This window comes from Callospermophilus lateralis, chromosome 2 (assembly GCF_048772815.1).
Source record: "Callospermophilus lateralis isolate mCalLat2 chromosome 2, mCalLat2.hap1, whole genome shotgun sequence".
In the NCBI taxonomy this organism is placed as follows: Eukaryota; Metazoa; Chordata; class Mammalia; order Rodentia; family Sciuridae; genus Callospermophilus; species Callospermophilus lateralis.
The window spans coordinates 194,654,800-194,671,340 of record NC_135306.1 but is presented as its reverse complement, the minus strand read 5'-3'; the positions used below and the strand labels follow the sequence as shown (position 1 = coordinate 194,671,340).

Genomic DNA, 16,541 nt, shown 5'->3' with positions numbered 1-16,541 from the left:
CCAAAAAACCACAGGTCACATGCTTTCTCTGATACTTAGAAGAAAGGTAACTCACAATAAAGTGCAGGGGCAGGGAATGAGGGGAAAATAGAGGTGCACTAGATTAGATAATGAGGAATGGAACGAAGGGAGGAAGGATAAGATACACATGAGATTGCATATTCCATAGGGTTCAGAGAACAGGAAATTCTGACTCTTAAATCAGAAGTCCTGAAATACATATTCCAACCAACTGTTTAATATTTTTCTTTCTTAGTGACTATCATTCTATAAATTTTAGAAGAAAAGGAAAGATACACCATACAACATTAACTCCTTTGTTTAAGCAACTGAGTGGGTACATAAGGCAATTTACTGATAAAAGATTTACAGAAGAAATGAGTTGATTATTAGAATGCCTTATCAAAGGTACAATTTCAAAACAATCATGTCATATCCCTCAAAACAAGGTACAAGTATTGTTAGAGGTAAGTATAAATTTTTATTGCACTCAGCATTATCTCAATACATTTCATTGAACTCTAATATATTACACTGGAACTCAGACAACAAGGGATGCATAAAAGTAGTAACTCTTATTTTTAATACCTACTTGCTGAAGTCAGTCAATAGTTCTCATCATATAAATAAGGGTTCTCATTGTACTTACTCTATTAAGGTGAAACAAAAAGTGATGCTTTATAGAACTGCTGGGTCAACACAGTGAGATCTAAAGACTCACATATGAATCTGCTGCAGTCACTCTTCATTCTTGTTTGTGGCACCTCTATTAAGCACAAGGAAAAGCTAGGCTGTAGCACAAGGAGTGAGTTCTAGGTATGGATTTCTAACTCCTTATTCTGACTTCTGTAGTGTTCACTGGCGAAGTTTAGAAGAATGCTACCTTTTGAAATTTTTTAGAAGAAATACACAAAAGCAGCATATTTTTTTAAAAACTGAAAATTTTAAAGCACTATGAACATTTATGATCATTTCATATTCAATATTTCATGAATGTAAACATGTTAAAAACATTTAGTTGAAATAAGTTTTATATAATTTTTTTAAAGAATCATGCATGTTTAAGTTATACAAAAACATATTTATCTGAATTTTATGTAGAGAGAATGCAGTTTGTTGCAGATTAGCCTCCTGACTGTCTCTTTCACATCTTTGTTCCTGAGACTATAGATCAGGGGATTCAGCATGGGGATCATGATAGTGAAAAGAATAGTGTCTACTTTGACCAGGAGCCAGGAGTTTTGGGCATAGGGAACACAGTAGAGGAGAAGAATTATCCCATGGAAGATGCTGATGGCAGTCAGGTGAGAGGCACACGTGGAGAAGGCTTTGCAGAGGCCACCCTTAGAAGGCATCCTGCTGACAGTGGCAATGATGAAGACATAGGAGGCAAGGATGATCAGGAGGCTACACACTTCATTGAATGTAGAAATGACAAAACATGCCATCTGACTGAAAGAAGTGTCAGAGCAGGACAAAGAAAGGATGGCAGAGTACTCACAGGCAAAATTATTTATGGTGTTAAACCCACAATAGGACAGTCTTACCAGAGAATATGTGAGTATCAATGAGCAGAGGCCACCCCACATGTAAGTTCCAGCCACCAGGAGGGCACAAAGCTTGCGAGACATGGCAACTGTGTAGAGAAGGGGTTTACACACAGCCACAAAGCGGTCATAGGCCATCACTGCCAACATGAACATTTCTGTAATCACACATGCACAGCCAAAGAAAAACTGTGTCATGCATCCATTGAAGGAGATAGTTCTGTCTTCCACAACCAAGATCTCTAACAGCTTGGGTGTAAATACACTGGAGTAGCAAATATCCAGAAATGAGAGGTGGCTGAGGAAATAGTACATGGGTGTATGAAGCTCGGGATTGATCTTTCTCACTATAATTATGCCCACGTTCCCCACCAGAGTGACTGTGTAGATGGTGAGGGACACGAGGAAGAAGGGTGCCTGGAGCTGTGGGAATTCTGAGAATCCCACCAGGATGAATCTGTCTATAGTGCTCTTGTTTCTGACTTCATGATCCATGATTCTTCTTTAAAGAAAAAATATGAGGAAGAAAAGAAAATGGAGCAGCAGAACTTGACATGGTGGAGAGGCAGAGACTTAGGTGATGTTCAGTGTGGCCCCAGTGAGGACGAAAGCAGTCAGTTTACTGTGGTGAGTCTTCTGGTTCCTCTTGGGTTGTTACTTGATAACTTGCTGCCCATTGGTTCAGAGCAATTAGCTGTGTTCATAGGACTGTAGTTTTCTTATCTGGAATGAAAAGTGGTAGTGATCATCATTATTTTTATAATGTAAATTGTCTATAAATGTATCAGATCCATGGAAGACTTTACATTAAAATATTTTATGACAACCAAGGAGACCTGTTCAAATGTCAGACCATCATTGAAATGATCTTATTACTCATATGATAATGTCATGAGAGTCATTGGGAATAGTAAATACTTTCAATATGCAAATAAAAAAGAATAAAAATGAGGGGGGCAGAATATATCTTGTCATACATTCACTTTTCTTTATCAATATAAAGAAGAATCTTCACATATTCTATTCATATCCTATTTTCCTTTACTTTCTTTTCTTTTTGACTGTGGAATGAATCCATGTGTGCTTTACCACTAAACTCCATCTACAGTTGTTTTGATTTGGGGGGACAGAGTCTCACTAAAGTGCTGCTGAGGGTCTGCCTAAGGTCTTAAGGCCAGCCTAGAACTCACAATTATTCATCCTCAGCCTCTCAAGTACCTGGAATTACAGGTATACCCCACTGTCCCTTGCCCAACAAACCCTATTTTCAAATGATCATGAAACACCTACTGAAAAGGACTTGAAGTGGTTCCATGAACAATTCTACTGAAAAGCATTTTCTTTCTGTTATATATCAAATGTATGGTAATTTATAAGGTTTACAATGCTGAATAATAAAAGTGATTTCTGAATGGGTATTTTGAAAATTTCTTAAAGGTTTCACATTGATTACTTTCTTCCATGTGTGCATTTTGTAGTACATATTAAACACGAAGAAACAACCCATTATCAGCAGTTTTGCGTAAGAAAAAATGTGATTTTTCATTCCAAGTAATCCAAAACACTTTAGGCATGAGGTCATTTTTGAGTGCTGACCCAGGAGGCCTGAAGGAACATGGAAGACTGAATAATTAAAAAAATATAATTAAAGATTATATTTGTAATCCCCAAGGATTCAAAGTATTAGAAATTTCTCACAGCTACACCTGAGGAAAAGATTGACTCTGAAATCCAACAACTGTGATGTGGCCCATCTTAACACATACAAGAACTGGCACAACTTTTTGTGCTAATGCATCTAATGTGCCAGTCTTCCATGAAAGCCACCACTATTAGTCCCAGCACAGAGCACCAGCAGTACTATTGCACTTTTCATTGTACAGGAAAGCCAGGGACCTATGTGAACAGCATTCAGCTGGTCACACATGTTGATGAAAATGTGTTGTTTTGATATTCAGGAATTTAGCTTATTTTATTAAGCTAAAACAGCACTGGTTCTACAATTTGGCTTAAATGATGAATTCCTAGGTGGTTAGTGCGGATTCTGCTGAATGGTTAATGCATACTAAGTGCCCTTCCTGAGAGTCTCTAAACCAATATCTGAACACCGTTTAGACGAAGCACCATTTAGAAGTTGTGAATTCTGTTTTCACAAGCTCTGTTCAATGTCCATTAACAATATTTTAAATGATCATTTTAATAATAAAATTCAAGTTCATATTTAAAAGACTTCTCTTCAAACCTTGTCATGAAAAGAAATTAAAACACTAGTCATCATAGTCAATTCTACATTTAATTATGTACATTATCATATTCTTTATTAATATTGACTTTTATTTATTTTTTGGTTACCATTACATAAGCCTCTCATTCTAGGGATAAAGGAAAATAAGGCTGATTCTCACAATATAGACTTTCAAATATTTTAAGACACTTTATGCAGTCTTCTTCCTTTGTCTGTATAAACAACTTTATTTAACATTTATTAACTTTCTTATACATATATTTAAGAGTGTCAGATCAATATTCTTATCATAACATTAACCTTCTTTATCCAACACTAAAGTACTAACATAATTTCACTATCCCAAGAAAATCTATCAAGGCCAAGAAGGAAAAAACTCAGGAAACTTATTATTTCCATACCTCTAAAAAGGCACACTTTGTAGTTAGCTACTTGAAATGAGCCTGGTTAATTCACTACCTTGTCAAATTTTGTCCATGGGTTACTGGTGTACAACAAACCTGACACTTATACCTTAGGATCTTGAAAAACCAGCCCTAGACATTCATATTCTGACTCCTTTTGGTTTTCAAAATTCACATTCCCTTTTGAATTCCAGTGCCCATGGACTCCTCCCATAGTGCTTAGATCATCCTCATTTCACATTGCTTTCCCAAGACTGCCTGGTGCTTTTGGCTTTTGCTTATTCTTTCAGAAGCTCAGGTTGGGGCTGTTGTAAAATCAGGCAGGGTTAATGAAAACTAAGAAAATGTCAAGCTGTCCTTCATTCTTCACTCCTACTGTTGTCCCAGGCATTTCAACAGCACATACTTTGCTATCTAAAAAAAAAAAAAAAAAAAAAAAAAAAAAAAAAAAAAAAGAAAGAAAGAAAGAAAGAAAAAGAAAACTATCATCCAACTAACCCTTGAATATAATCATTAAAGTTTTGACTCTTTCAAAATGAACAAACAAGAAATTCTGTCAATTCACATGGGTATCTTAAAATTCTAATATGAAAATATTTATTTCTTCTAACCTACTGAATTGACTCTATTCCTCCACTTGTGTTTTAATCTATATCTTATTTAATCACAATCTCCCTATATAGATTTTCCAAGAAAACTCTTATAGTTATCCAAATATTATTATTTTTCTCATGCTATAATTTCCTTGCACCTATAATTCACACTTATTTAAAAAACAGCTTTTTAAAAAAATTTTATGTGTATATAAAAATACACATATTTTTATATGCATGTCTGTCCTTTACATTATTTTCCTGAATTCATTAAATTTCATGATTAAAAAAAAAAGCTTTTAACCCCTAGCATATGCGACATAGGAAATAAGGGCAAACTTCCAATCTCAGCAAAATGATCCCAGGAACAATTAAAATAGAGTTTAGCACTTTGTATATGTACCACTAGCTGAACTAAATAAACATTACTCTCCTTCAACCCCACTGGGTGTTTTCCTCCCCAAACAATTTCTGGATATCAACACACCTATCTCACATATAAATGAAAAAATGCCCAACATTAAAGCCACTCACCAAAAGACAGATTCTCTTCATATACATTTTTAACTGTGGCCTTTCTTGCCATTAGTAACAACTACATGCACATTCTCTCTTACATTTAAAATGTTTTATATGTTTTCACATTCCTTTAAAGGTAGTGACTCTTCCAGAATATAATTCAATAGAGAATGGAACTAATAGCACTTTTCCAATTGTCAGATATTTTGGTGAGAGCATAGGGATGCCCTGAGGAAGAGACAGATCTTTAACTCATAATCCATGACCTTGCTGTTTGTTTATGTCTCTTTCCTTAACTCTGGGGACACAAACCCTGGAGAATCCTGACTATTGTGAAGAACTAAAACTAAAACCAGAATAATTAGAGAAAATTCCTCTTCTGTTACTTGGAGTACAATTTCCACCAAATAGGTAATATGTTGATTGACATGACTTAAAAATACCTGACTGCTGTATGGAGGTAAAACTCTGAAAATCACAAAAACATCAATGTAAAAACAAGATCATATATATTGCAATAATCCCAATACCATTATATGCTATAAGTGCTTTTAAGCTTATTTGATTTGTTTGCATGTGTGTACAAGTATTTAGACAGAATTCAACTCTACATAGTATTATACATCTTTTCATATGCAACCAAAGTGTGGATTTAATATTGTTTTCTGAATATGCCTTCAGCTAGGGGGTTTACAGAATTGCCTTGTGTTAAATATCAGGTCTTTCACTATAGACTTAGCTATATTCTTCAGAACAACCCTATAGATCATAGCCCTGGATATTTTAATCCATCTATTGTAACTGCTGAATTTACCCTTGTAAGGTGCATTTCAGGGTAAAATAAAAAGATAATAATATCAAAGACTTACCCATAAAAATACTACCCACACTGATGACTGACTATGAATTCTTAGAAATGCACATCTGTATTGACATTTGAAAACAAAAACTACCAAGATTTTTTCAAGATATTGAAAAGTCTGGCACAGTTACAATTGGAAGAGTTGGAGAAATTGGTAGGAAAAAAAGTGGTAGCATTTTATGATCATCTTTACAAGAGTCAGCTGTTTTTAATTGGGAAGAGCTTGCAAAATAAATATGTTTGCTTGGAAGCACTGCGGCAGGTTGACCCACATCAACACCCTTAGTCTAGTATATCAGTTGAAATCACAGCAGAGATTAATCACTAAAAATAAATCTAAATCAAAAAATTATCACTTTAAAATACAATGCTAAGAACCATAAAGCCTTTTGTTTTTATTTTCTATTTTACTTATATCTCAGTTCGACATATAAAGCAAAACTAAAAGAAAAAGACACCCGAAGCCATGTATGCATGGGAGCAATTGTGCAATTAGTTTTACATTTTAAAAACTATTAATTCTCTATATTATTAAATTGACAGGGGTATGTATACTTTCCAAAACAGCCTGCAGGTTTTGGTTAAGGAATCTGTGTATCAGATACTTTTTTTAATCATCTTATACTTAGTCTCATTAGACTTTTAAAGCATTATTTTCCTGAGCTCTGGATGTGTTATGGCTGTAAAAACAAAGAAGTGATATTTGAATATATAAACAGATAAGAAGTACAAATTTTCATTGTGGTAATGTGTATCTTTGAGTTATAATACAGAAGTATCTCAATAAGAGTCTTCATAATCAAAGATAAAGTTTGTCCAAAGAAAGATGTCAAATACTCTCAGTTCCGCTGTGGTTGTGGCTCAGTGGTAGAGCATGTGGCTAGCACATGTGAGGCACTGGGTTCAATTCTCAGCACCACATAAAAAAAAATAAATGAATAAATTAAAGTTTTAAAAAATTAAGAAAAATATTCTCAGTTGTGTAAACAATGAAAAGATGGATATGGCTTTATATATATATATATATATATATATATATATATATATATATATATAAAATATAGTGAGATACAATGAGAAAAAAAAAGCCTGAGTTGACTAGTGAAGGTATCAGAACATATTTTTAAAGATAATATGCTGTGATCTAAATCGGGAAAGTTTCATTTTTGTTTGGAATATGAGACTTGACTGTATTTGAAGGGAGTTGATAGGATGTAAAAAGACATCATCAAGACAGACTGGAATGGAAGAGCTAAGGGTCATAGACTTAAGAAAGGTCAAAGCAATGTAAAGTTTTAGATAACTGTTCCATGAGAGCAATAACTGGTAATCAACTAGTGGTAGTTTTAACGTTTCCAAACACTAGTTGATTTTAAGAGTGATCTAATGTAATAATGTAAACATTTTTTTCAAGAACTACTTATTTTAAAATTCATTATCAATGCATATACATATTCTTTACCCAAGAAAGTCAAACGTGATTAACTTGATTGGCAGGGGTTCACATAACAACTACAGAAGGAAGATACATAATGTGAAAAAAAAACATTTTTTTTTACTATAACAATATAGTATTCTCAGATTTTATTAGGAAGTCACTGAACTAATACCAGTATAGTTCTAAATACTTGCATATATACAAGTATAAATATTAAGATGAGAGCAACAAACAAAATGATACCTGTTATTTTTTCTCAAGATATGATATTTGACAGACAAACATACACAATAATGTTGAAATGAAATATATGGGAGCAAAACTCTTAAATTCAAAATGAATAAAAAATAATACATTACATGTTTCTATAGTAATAGCATGTTAAATTATGTATTTAGGGAAATAGTATTTATAATAGTATCAAATATACCAAATATGTAAAAGGAGGCAAATTACTCTAAACACAATTTTAAAAAATGTATCAAAATATTTAGTGTAGTCCATGCAAACATGTAGTATATACACAGATTGGAAACAAATAAATATTATAATCATGTCATTTTGACCAATTCCAATAAAATGTTATGACTATTATTGTTATTTCTTTTGAACTGTGGGATAATAGTTCAATTTTTTTTCTTATATTCCTTTTTTTTTTAAAAAAATGTTTTTGTTATTGCTTTATCATTGGTAGGTGAACTTTAATTTTGCATATAAATTGACTGTGTCATGCGTTGTGCACATATTTGGTCAAACATTATTCAGTTGAATTCTGTGAGGAGGTTTTTCCTGCCGCTCACTGTCCTGCAGATCTTGGGACTTGTCAAATTTCATGATGACATGAACCTTTTCTTTAAATTTAATTCCTTATATAGACAGATTCTGATAGATACAGTGATATAAGTATGCATGTAAACACTACCGGTTCTATTTATCTATACTAATTGATCAATATATTTACTATGCATATTGAAATAAATCTGTGATTTTTTCTTATTTTCACAATGCAATAGATTTATTAATGAATTTTAAATGGCATGCCAATTTCTAATTTCTAAAATAAATATATATCATATTTTATATATTGTTAAAATTTATTTCAGAACTTTATTATTAGTATTAATGTAATATACTTTTGAGTTTGTGGCTATAAAACCCAGTTACCCCAAAATAAAACTTTAATTTTGCTTCTCTCAAATCCACAAATAAAGTCTTGTTTATTCATCACAGTTACAAGTTTTCTGTGTTCTGAGTGCATGAGTTCAAGTTTCATGGAAATTGCAAGACATACTTAATATCACTTTTTCTATAAACTTGGGGTGCAGAGACCAGGAAATACTGACTCTTGAGTAAGATGTTCCTCAGTATATTTCCTAACCAGCTGTACATTTTCCATTTCCTTTCTTATGACTTTCATCCTATAATATTTGGTAGGAGGAAAAGACACCTAATGAGATTTTTGTCCAATAGAAATACAATTACTGAACCCTCATTTATTTTATCAATATAATACCAAAATTGTCATATGCATATTTTATAATTACTGCTATAATAAAAAGCAAACATTAAGCAGTTTAAACATATTTATCAGGCTGGAGATGTAGCTCAAGCGGTAGTGCGCTTGCCTGGCATGCATGTGGCCCAGGTTCGATCCTTAGCACCACATACAAAAAAAGATGTTGTGTCCGCCGAAAACTAAAAAATAAATATTAAAAAATTCTCTCTCTCGCTCTCTCTCTCTCTCTATAAAAAAATACATATTTATCACTGAATGTATCCTCAACAAATATTCTGCACATCTCTTCAGGTTAAAAATCATCTTCATATCTAGTAGATCCCATAGTTTAAAAGGTAGGTGTGTGTGTGTGTGTGTGTGTGTGTACTATTCACAATCACCACTTAAAACAAGAATTAGCAAAATAACATATAGAATGTAAAATACATGTATTTTCACAGTTAAAAATGTCTACTTCTAGACTGAAAACAAAATTTACTATTTTTTAAAAAAGGCACATTACATTTCTGTCAATACATATCCCCTCAGGAGTATTTGAAAAATGTTTATAGCAACTCAATTCACAATAAGTAAACTGTGGATCCAACCTATGTGCCCTTCAACAGATGAATGGGTAGAGAAAAAATGTAGTATATATAAATAATAAAATATTCCTTAGCCATAAAGAAGTTTGAAATCATAGTATTTGCCTCTAAATGAATGGAACAGAAGACTTTCATGTTAAGTGAAATAAGCCAATCTCCAAAACCAAAAGTCAAATGTTCTGATATGCAGATGCTAACACATAATATGGGGGTGGGAAAGGAAGAATAGAAGGGCTTTGGATCAGACAAATGGGAATAAAGATAAGGGAGAGGAATGAGAACAGGAAAGACGGTAGAATGAATTGAACATAACTTCCCTATGTCCATATACACACGACCAGTGTAACTCCACATCATGTACAATAAAAAGAATGGGAAGTTATACTCCATATAAGTATAATATGTCAAAATACATTCTACAGTCATATGTAACTAAATAACAAATAAATATTAAAATATATACTAATTTGAATGAATTTACAACTATTTTTGTATTTGCTTAATTTCCCACTATTAAAAAACTCATTAGATTTCCATGCTTAAAGGTAAAAACATCAAAATAAATGTAAATATAACATTCCAACTTATAACCTAGTAAATTTATTGAATATACAAGTGTTCCATGGTACATACTCAAACTTCTTAAATCTTTTTTTATAAGAAGCATCATTATTGAACAGCAAACATGCTTCTCACACACATTCCTACACATAGAGAAACTGGAATGGAGCATTTAATGATTTCTCCTCCTTTATTAGCCAACAACTAGAATTAAAGTAGCATATTAAAATTACTATTTAGCATGCTCGAGTAGGATCTAACCCAGGAATGCGAGAATAACAAGAAGAATATTAGCGTGACATACAACATCAACAGAATGTAGGATGAAAACCATATGGCCATCTCAATAAATGCAGAAAGGACATTTTTTAAGATTCAACAACCATTTATGATAAGTAGTACTGAACAAATTAGGTGAAGAAGGAATACACAATTACATAACAAAAGTCTCCTGTGACAACTGACATTGTTCAGAATGGGGAAAGCTGAAATCCTTCTCTCTCTGATTTGGAAAAAGCAGGTAATATTTTCACCCTTGAATTTGGGGATTAGCTATGTAACTTACATGGAGTCAAAAAATATTAACACTTGATAACCAGGCTAGCTCCAAGTATCTTTTATGGATAGTAAATTCAATTGTGACTCAAGAATTCCAGAAGATGATGGACATGTAGGCTTAAGGGCTGAAGGTTAATTAGTCATGTTAATTCACCCTTGCAGCCCAAAGAATTCAACCGATATCAGCAGAAATATTTTAGTCAATTCATCGATACAATTGCTTAGTGAATATGACTGCAGGTTATGCTTGCTTCTATATTATCAGCAAGTAACTGTTGCCTGAATAGTATCTGTTTGTTACATCAATATCAGTGTCGTATATTGTACTTTAATGGAGGAAATTGGAGAAAAACAAAATGAATTTAAAATCACCTCTGAAATATTTAACAATAAATAAGTAATGAAAAAACACATGAACATAAAGTTCCAGTCTAGAATGATGGTTGTATATTTGCAAATTATATCAATTCCTTTTGCAAATGCATAATAAAATATATATAAATTGTCAAATAAAATTTTGATATACTATATTCTAGCCTTTGGAATAATTTGTGTAATTTATTTTGTTTTTATCTTTGTTGCCTACAAATTATCCAATGCTAAAACGACTCATTTTTTATATTAAGTATTTTATTTTGAATAGCTGTTTAGGTCCAAATTTTGAACGATGAGATTAGCTTCCCTATTGTAAAGTGAAATTCTTCAAATCATCTTAAAATATCACACTTTATAAGACAAAAAATTGAACTGGAAGACTTCCTGAACAATCACATGGAAAAATATGTTAAAACAAATATTTCTATTTAAGTATAATAATATTGTATTGGTCTAAATTTTCATTTCTAATAATATTAAAATTTTAAAATTCACTGTATTAGAGTGAATAGATGTTGAAATATTAGGTGAAAAAAGCTTAAAGATACATTTAAACATATTTAATTTGTTAATATTTGATTTGTTAGTAAAATAGAACACCAGTACTCAAAAAAAAAAAAAAAAAAAAGCTTCTAAAATCACATTTTATGACAAAATAATTGGGAGTTGATTAGCTTCATAACTGTCTCCTTCACATCTTTGTTCCTGAGGCTGTAGATCAAGGGGTTAAGCATAGGGATGACCACTGTATAGAAGACAGAAGCAACCTTGACCATGAGCCATGAACTTTTGTTGGTGGGAACACAGTAGAGAAAAAGGATGGTACCATGGAATATAGTAATGGCAGTCAGATGGGAGGCACATGTGGAGAAGGCTTTGTAGCGCCCCCCAGTTGAAGGCATTTTCATGACAGTGACAAAAATGAAAACATAGGAAGTAAGAACAATCACCAGGCTGCTTATTTCATTGAATGTGGCAAAAGCAAAAAGGATTTTCTGACTAATAGAGGGGTCAGAGCAGGACACAGCAACAATTGCAGCATGTTCACAGACAAAATTATTTATAAACTTAGTCCCACAAAAAGATAAGTTCAACAAAAAGTATGTGAATGTTAAAGAGCAGACTATACTCCAAGAGTATGATGCAGCCACCAACAAAGAACACAGCTTCTGGGACATTGCAACTAAGTAGAGAAGAGGGTTACAAACTGCCACAAATCGGTCATAGGCCATCACTGCCAACATGAATGTCTCTGTCACCACAAATATGCATGCAAAGAAGAATTGCATGATGCAGCCTGTGAAGGAGATGGTTCTGTCTTCCACCACCAAATTTTCTAATAGTTTGGGAGTAACCACAGTCGAGTAGCAGAAATCGATGAAGGACAAGTGACTAAGGAAAAAGTACATGGGGGTGTGGAGTTTGGGGTTGACCCTGATGACCAGGATCATGCCTGTGTTCCCCAGCACAGTGACTGTGTAGATGGTCAGGAACACCAGGAACAGGGGCACCTGGAGCTCTGGGAATTCTGAGAAGCCCAGGAGGATGAATGTCACTCCAGCAGTCTGGTTTCCTTGGATCCTATGGATAAAATCGAAAAGAAGTGAGAATCAATAATTACAATAGTAAAGGTTAGGAAGAAATGTGGAGAGGTATAGTTAGTCTCATAAAAAGTGTTGCTGAAAATATTGGGTTAATGCTGCTGCATTATTTTAAAAATTATTGTTTATTTACGTCACATCTGCACAGCAAATAATTTTGAGATTCAAATAATTGAAAACAAAGGCAAGAAGAACAAAAATAGAATATATTCTGCTATGTTCAAAAAATAAGTTTCACTATTTAAACAGAAGTTTCCTGAGAAGAGCTTCTATATTTTTGCCTGAATCTGTTAGTAAATACAATTCTGTAGGAAGAACACATACAGCAGATTTCTGTAGCTTCTTCATTGCCTTTCCTCTTGAGTTCTGATAGAATTAGCTCAGAACCATTCAAAAACTTGTAAAGTGTTAACCTACCTGTAAAATAATGAATTTAGAATGTTATTAGTTCTTTTGTTTTCCTTTTCACTGTCTTTTATGACTCCATATTTCAACACATTTTGGAGTTGTGCTATGGCAATACTAAACATTTCCCTTTATATTGTACTAGTCTTGAAAATTTTAACAATATCTCCTTCCCAGAATTTTATATTACTCAGTAAAATGTGATCACAGCAAAATGTAAAATGTGCTGGGATAAAATAGTGAAAGCTATAATTCTTCAAATCTATTCAATTTCTAATATGGCAAATTTCAGAAGATGAGTAAATGAGAAACAATAGAAACTGTGAAAATACTAGAAATTCTTATGTTTTTTTTAAGTCATGAAAAAAATACATTCTTTTTTGACTCAAGTTTAAAGCCTTGTCAAAAACAAGTATCAGAATACAGACCCATTACCAACAGGACATCATGATATTCCTTAATGACAAAGTTGTTTCAACGACAGTCAAATGAGGATCTTATTAAATCACTAGTTAGAAACTTCTGTAATAGATTTAAAGCATAAGCAACTTGGTGTGATTCACAGTAGATGTGCAGATGAGAAAGTAGCATTGTTTAAAAACTTTATAACTTGGGAAAGTCAGTCCAAACCATCAGCAGCAACTATTCACAGGTAGGCACTTGGGAATACAGTGTAGAATTATATTTTTGTCCCTGAACCCACACAACAGAAGCACTGCAGGATTTCAGTTGGCCAGTTTATCTAAGATCACATCACTCTTCCTAGAGCCCTATGTAATAGATATCACACACTCTTCACTTGCACAGGCTTCATTCTGTAGGAAAGATGCATCACACAAAGACTGGTTGCTCATCAAATAATCTTTATCATCTCTTTGCAACACAATGCTAGTCTAATGGCTGTACTTCCCTGATACATTTCTACCAATCTAATTATTCTATGGAGCACTGTGAGAATAATTTTCCATAATCATTTTAAACTGACTTTAGTGACTTAAAGGATTCAAGTGTATTTATCAATGAAAACATGGAATTTTCAGTGTGCTTTCTTTTTTATCTAAAGTGGTCCCGATGTAGATATCCAATCTCATAAACACTAGCCTAACACATTCTTCTCTAGATGCTATATTTATCAACCAGCTACATAGCACATATTCATTTGCAAAAAGTATATTTTCCTGTTTTATTCTCACTTGTATAATGAATTATTTTTCCACTTTCATTGTAAACTATATTCACTTTTCTTTCTCTCCTGTGCACAGGTAAAGAGTAAAGTTTATAATTGACAGTTATCAATGGCTGCAGCCTATCATTTATATAGTTGTTACTCTTACCTCCTCAGAGATTGTGGGTATTGTAAAGGTGATTTTTTTTATTACTCTCTACTTACCAAAATGTTGATTTTATTCATGTATACATTGTGGATATTCGGTGAGAAAACCAGAAGAACTCAAAAGTCTCCCTTCTTGAAATGAATTGGATATGGGGGTATTGGGACCGATACATCAATTTGTCTCCTGTGAATACTATTATAACTTGAAATTTTCCCACTAAAGGGAAATAACAGAAGAACTGAATGAACTCACCTAAAAACAGAAGCCCTTGAGTGCTGCATTTACTGAAGAACTTTTTCCTGAGATCAATGCAATCCCCAAATCATCTGTATTTAATAGAACAGACCCCAAATAGTAGAGTCCACAGTGTATTTCATTGAATGTTTCAACTGTTGCTTTATGTCCCCACCTTTGAAGGAAACTGAGAGATATTACACCAAATACTTTATCCTAGTACGTAAAGTGTCACAAATATTTATTATCCAACCTTGGGGACATGTAATTAGAGAATATCACTGAAGTATTGCCAAGGAGGCTCCAATTTGAGCAATTAGATGTAACATTCACGGTCCCCTGTGGTATCTTGATTGTATATTACTTTTTTAAACCTCTGGGGTGTTTTTAATATAAACTTTACTCATTAAATAACATAATGAATAGCCTTTGACTTTATGTGGATATAAAATTAAGACATGTGCAATGGAAATATCTATAAAATTAGTCCAGTTGTAACTATTAGTAATCCTCATCATTCATTTTCTTAATAGAAAATAATTTGTGGTCAAAGGTGTTTAGGTATATTATTGTATCTGAAAATATTGATTTCTGTATTTCAAAAAAAATACAGGGAAATTTTTATATAAAGGATAATATACTCATTGTGTACTTAAAAAATAAAATTAATTAAAAAAAGTAATATGTGGTTCTGTTATATGAAGACTAGTGTCAAGATGTGTTCCATTTATACATAATCTCTTAAGAATTTTTATAATGAAGGGACATTGAATTTCATTGAATGCTTTTTATACACCTATTAAGTTATTTATGTGGATTTTGTCCTCATAATGTTGAAGTTATGTGTTTTAAGTATTTACTTGCATATGTTGAACCATCCTTGATTCCCTGAGATAATTCCCACTTGATCAAGACAGATGATTGTAGTTAGTTATTGTATTCAGTTTTCCAGTATTATGTGGAGAAAGTTTTCCTCTATATTTACAGGAGTTACCTGTTTGTAGTTTTGTCATTATTGTTGTGCTGCTATTGATTTTGGTATCAGTATAATAAGGTTTCATAGATTTAGTCTTTAGAGTTTTCATGAGTTAAGCAGTGAAGTCAGCCAATATTTTTTAATGGTGTAATTTTGACTACTCACTGAATTTTTTACTCATTATTGTTTCAATTAGATTTTATGTTTCTTCAGAATTCAATGATAGTAGGTTAGTTTCTTTTAGGTTTTCTAATTTGTTGCTATATAGTTGTTTATAAGACTTCCTAACAACCCTTTGTATTTCTATGCTATCAGTTATGTCACTTTCTCTCTTTTTGTTAATGCCAACATTTTTTTTAGGTCTTCTCTATTTTTTGTTTTAATCTAGCCAAAATCATTTTTGTTTAACTTTTCAAACATAAACCCTACACTTCAATTACAACAATATGTATAACTTTGTTAATCATTATGTGTATTTTCAGAAAACGTTCTGACACACATCTTCAAAGGAAAAAAAAAAAACTCTCATCGATCCTATACCCAAAAGTTTTATAAAAGAATATCAAACAAAGTCATTTGTAATAAAAATAGCTTGTAGCCACCACTTAATCCAAAGTTAATGATGTAAATTATATTACTTCAAGTGCATTGGGCTTTATAGTTAAAATTTTTACTCTCAAATTAAAAGGAGAATTTGAGAATTTTCTGGGAAAAAAAATGTTTCATTTTCTGTAAATAAGTTGCTCATTCACAAACATTTACCAAAATGAAAGTACATTATACTTTAAA

The 16,541-nt window shown here is 32.5% G+C and overlaps 2 protein-coding genes across 2 annotated transcripts; both read right to left on the bottom strand.

Annotated features, from left to right (window-relative positions):
• Positions 1-1,082: 1,082 nt before the first annotated feature.
• Positions 1,083-2,042, bottom strand: LOC143390414 (olfactory receptor 1165-like). Its single transcript, XM_076842805.2, has one exon. It carries the CDS (start codon positions 2,040-2,042, stop codon positions 1,083-1,085), a length of 960 nt encoding a protein of 319 aa, XP_076698920.2.
• A 9,798-nt stretch (positions 2,043-11,840) lies between these two features.
• LOC143391690 (olfactory receptor 5D13-like) lies at positions 11,841-14,823 on the bottom strand. The gene is made up of 2 exons (XM_076844450.1): positions 14,795-14,823; positions 11,841-12,783 (listed from the first exon to the last, which is right to left on the bottom strand). Exons 1-2 carry the CDS (start codon positions 14,821-14,823, stop codon positions 11,841-11,843), a joined length of 972 nt encoding a protein of 323 aa, XP_076700565.1.
• Positions 14,824-16,541: the final 1,718 nt, after the last annotated feature.

Coding starts and splice junctions, on each gene's coding strand:
- LOC143390414 (XM_076842805.2), bottom strand. CDS start 2,042: ATGGATCATGAAGTCAGAAACAAGAGCACTATAGACAGATTCATCCTG.
- LOC143391690 (XM_076844450.1), bottom strand. CDS start 14,823: ATGCAGCACTCAAGGGCTTCTGTTTTTAG. Junction 12,784..14,794: donor TCAAGGGCTTCTGTTTTTAG/GTGAGTTCATTC, acceptor TTTTATCCATAG/GATCCAAGGAAACCAGACTG.